Source organism: Micromys minutus (assembly GCF_963924665.1).
Source record: "Micromys minutus genome assembly, chromosome: 16".
NCBI lineage: Eukaryota > Metazoa > Chordata > Mammalia > Rodentia > Muridae > Micromys > Micromys minutus.
In genome coordinates, this window is record NC_137985.1 from 42094032 (window position 1) to 42095832 (window position 1801).

Here is a 1801-nt window from a genome sequence, read left to right on the forward strand (position 1 = left end):
GTGTCCAGTGATTTCCGGCTCTGTTTTCCATCTCCCAGTAGGGATGTGCTGGGATTACAGAAGCTTCTGTTACCGCCTCTGGCTTTTCTGTGGGTTCTGGAGATCTGAACTCAGATAGTCAAGCCTTCACGGAAGGACTTTACCTTCTGAACCATCTCCCCAGCCTGACACAGCAATTTCTACAGATGGTTGAGATGAATCTGTCTCAGGGTGAAAAAGCTAAGCTCTGGAATCCAATATCTGAGTGGGTCCAAGAGCGGACAAAGGCCTACCATTACCTTTGTGACATTCTGCCATAGCTGTTGCTCCTTCAGGATGCTCAACGTGGGTCTCGCTTGGCTCCCTGTGGGGGGAAGAAAAGCCAGCTTTAAGCTCAATCTCTCTTTTCATCTCTACTAAAATGGCCCTCTTCTATTGGCGTGGGAGTCGAACAGATCTCTCTGGCTGGGCTCCTACTTGTCTCACGTCTACTACTAACCTACTCCCAAGCTCCTTCTCAGGATATCGAATCTGGCCTGTTTCCTATCTTCCCTCCTCTTTGCTGTCAGCCCTCAAACATAGTTCCATGAATATGCAATGACTGTTCATCCTGTGCTAGGCTCTGGGCCATGCTCTGGGAGATAAAGATGAGTAAGCTATTTCCTCTGCTTTAGGAAATCTACTGAGTACCTGGGAAGTTATGTGAGGCGACAGACTACTGCAAAAATATAGTACGTGCTGAGCTATACCAGTGGGCCACTTCCAGTCAAGCCATTTCCTTCCCAAGCTTTTGTATGAGAGAACTCCTCAGCCCCTGCTGGCTCTCTTCTGTTGACCTATGAATTTGAAATTATTCCCATGATTACAATTATGTATTTAGATGAATCTGCCTCTCACGGTTGGTTTTCAGCTCTTCCAGAGCTCTTGGAATACCCTTCTGGGCCTCTCTTCCTCACCGGGAACCTACAGAACAGCTCACATACAACACGAGGGCTCAACTGTATGGTATAGCTAGATCAAAGTGTGAGCAACCAACCCTGTCCCTTGAAGTAATGGGAAAGGTAAGGCCAGCAGGTTAGGAGCTAGCTTCAGACCTAGTAAACTAAAGGTTCTTTTTGCACCTCTCCTTTGCCTTGCCTTTTCTGTCTTCTCCTGGGTTTTACTGTCTTCTCTGATTTCCCTTGCTCTTAATACCCTCTCCCCTGTTACCTGTCTTGTTTTTCTTCTGGAAAGTCGACGGGCAGCTCCTGGGTAGAGAAACAAGATCAGCGGTGTGCAAGAACAGCTCTGTGCATTCTCCCCAGCCCATGTCCTCTGTGATCTCTTTCACATTCTTGGCCGACCTCCTCCCGCCAACCCAGAGATTCACTATGTGCTGGAATCAGCCTGGACGGCCTCGCCAAAGATACAATGCCTCTTCTAGATGGATGGTTCTGGAAAGTAGAGCGGGAGAACTGAGATAACCAAACCCAAAATACTGGTTTAGTCAACCAGGCACTTTATGCCAGGATGTTGCTGGCTTGCTGGCTATTCTGGGCTTGTCTCTCAAGCTAATCCCAGTAGAGACTGAGGGAAATTTGCCAAATTATGGAATATATTCCCGGATCCAGAGGCTAAGTCTTCATTGCTATTTTTTTAAGGTGTGTGTGGGGCTGCCTTGGAAACCTGAAACTTCCATTCTGGGAGTCCTAGGAGCTCTCACAACCAGGGCTATCTAGTCAAGGTTCTTCAGAGCTCTATTCCAGTAAGTGGCTACCCTTCCTACTTCCCTGCCCTTGTTTTCAGTTAACAGACAAAGTGAGAGATGCTTAACCTTCAATGC

General features: G+C 47.6%; 1 protein-coding gene across 1 annotated transcript in view; it reads right to left on the reverse strand.

Annotated features, from left to right (window-relative positions):
* Window positions 1-1319, reverse strand: part of LOC308430960 (uncharacterized protein C11orf52 homolog) — a 2191-nt gene extending 872 nt beyond the window's left edge. Inside the window, exons 1-2 of the mRNA XM_080930242.1 lie at window positions 1189-1319; window positions 279-343 (exon numbers count right to left, since the gene is read on the reverse strand). Of these exons, the coding sequence (XP_080786368.1) occupies window positions 279-343; window positions 1189-1288 (165 nt within the window). The 5' untranslated portion in view covers window positions 1289-1319. The remainder of the gene's footprint in view (window positions 1-278; window positions 344-1188) is intronic.
* Between the last annotated feature and the right edge of the window lie 482 nt (window positions 1320-1801).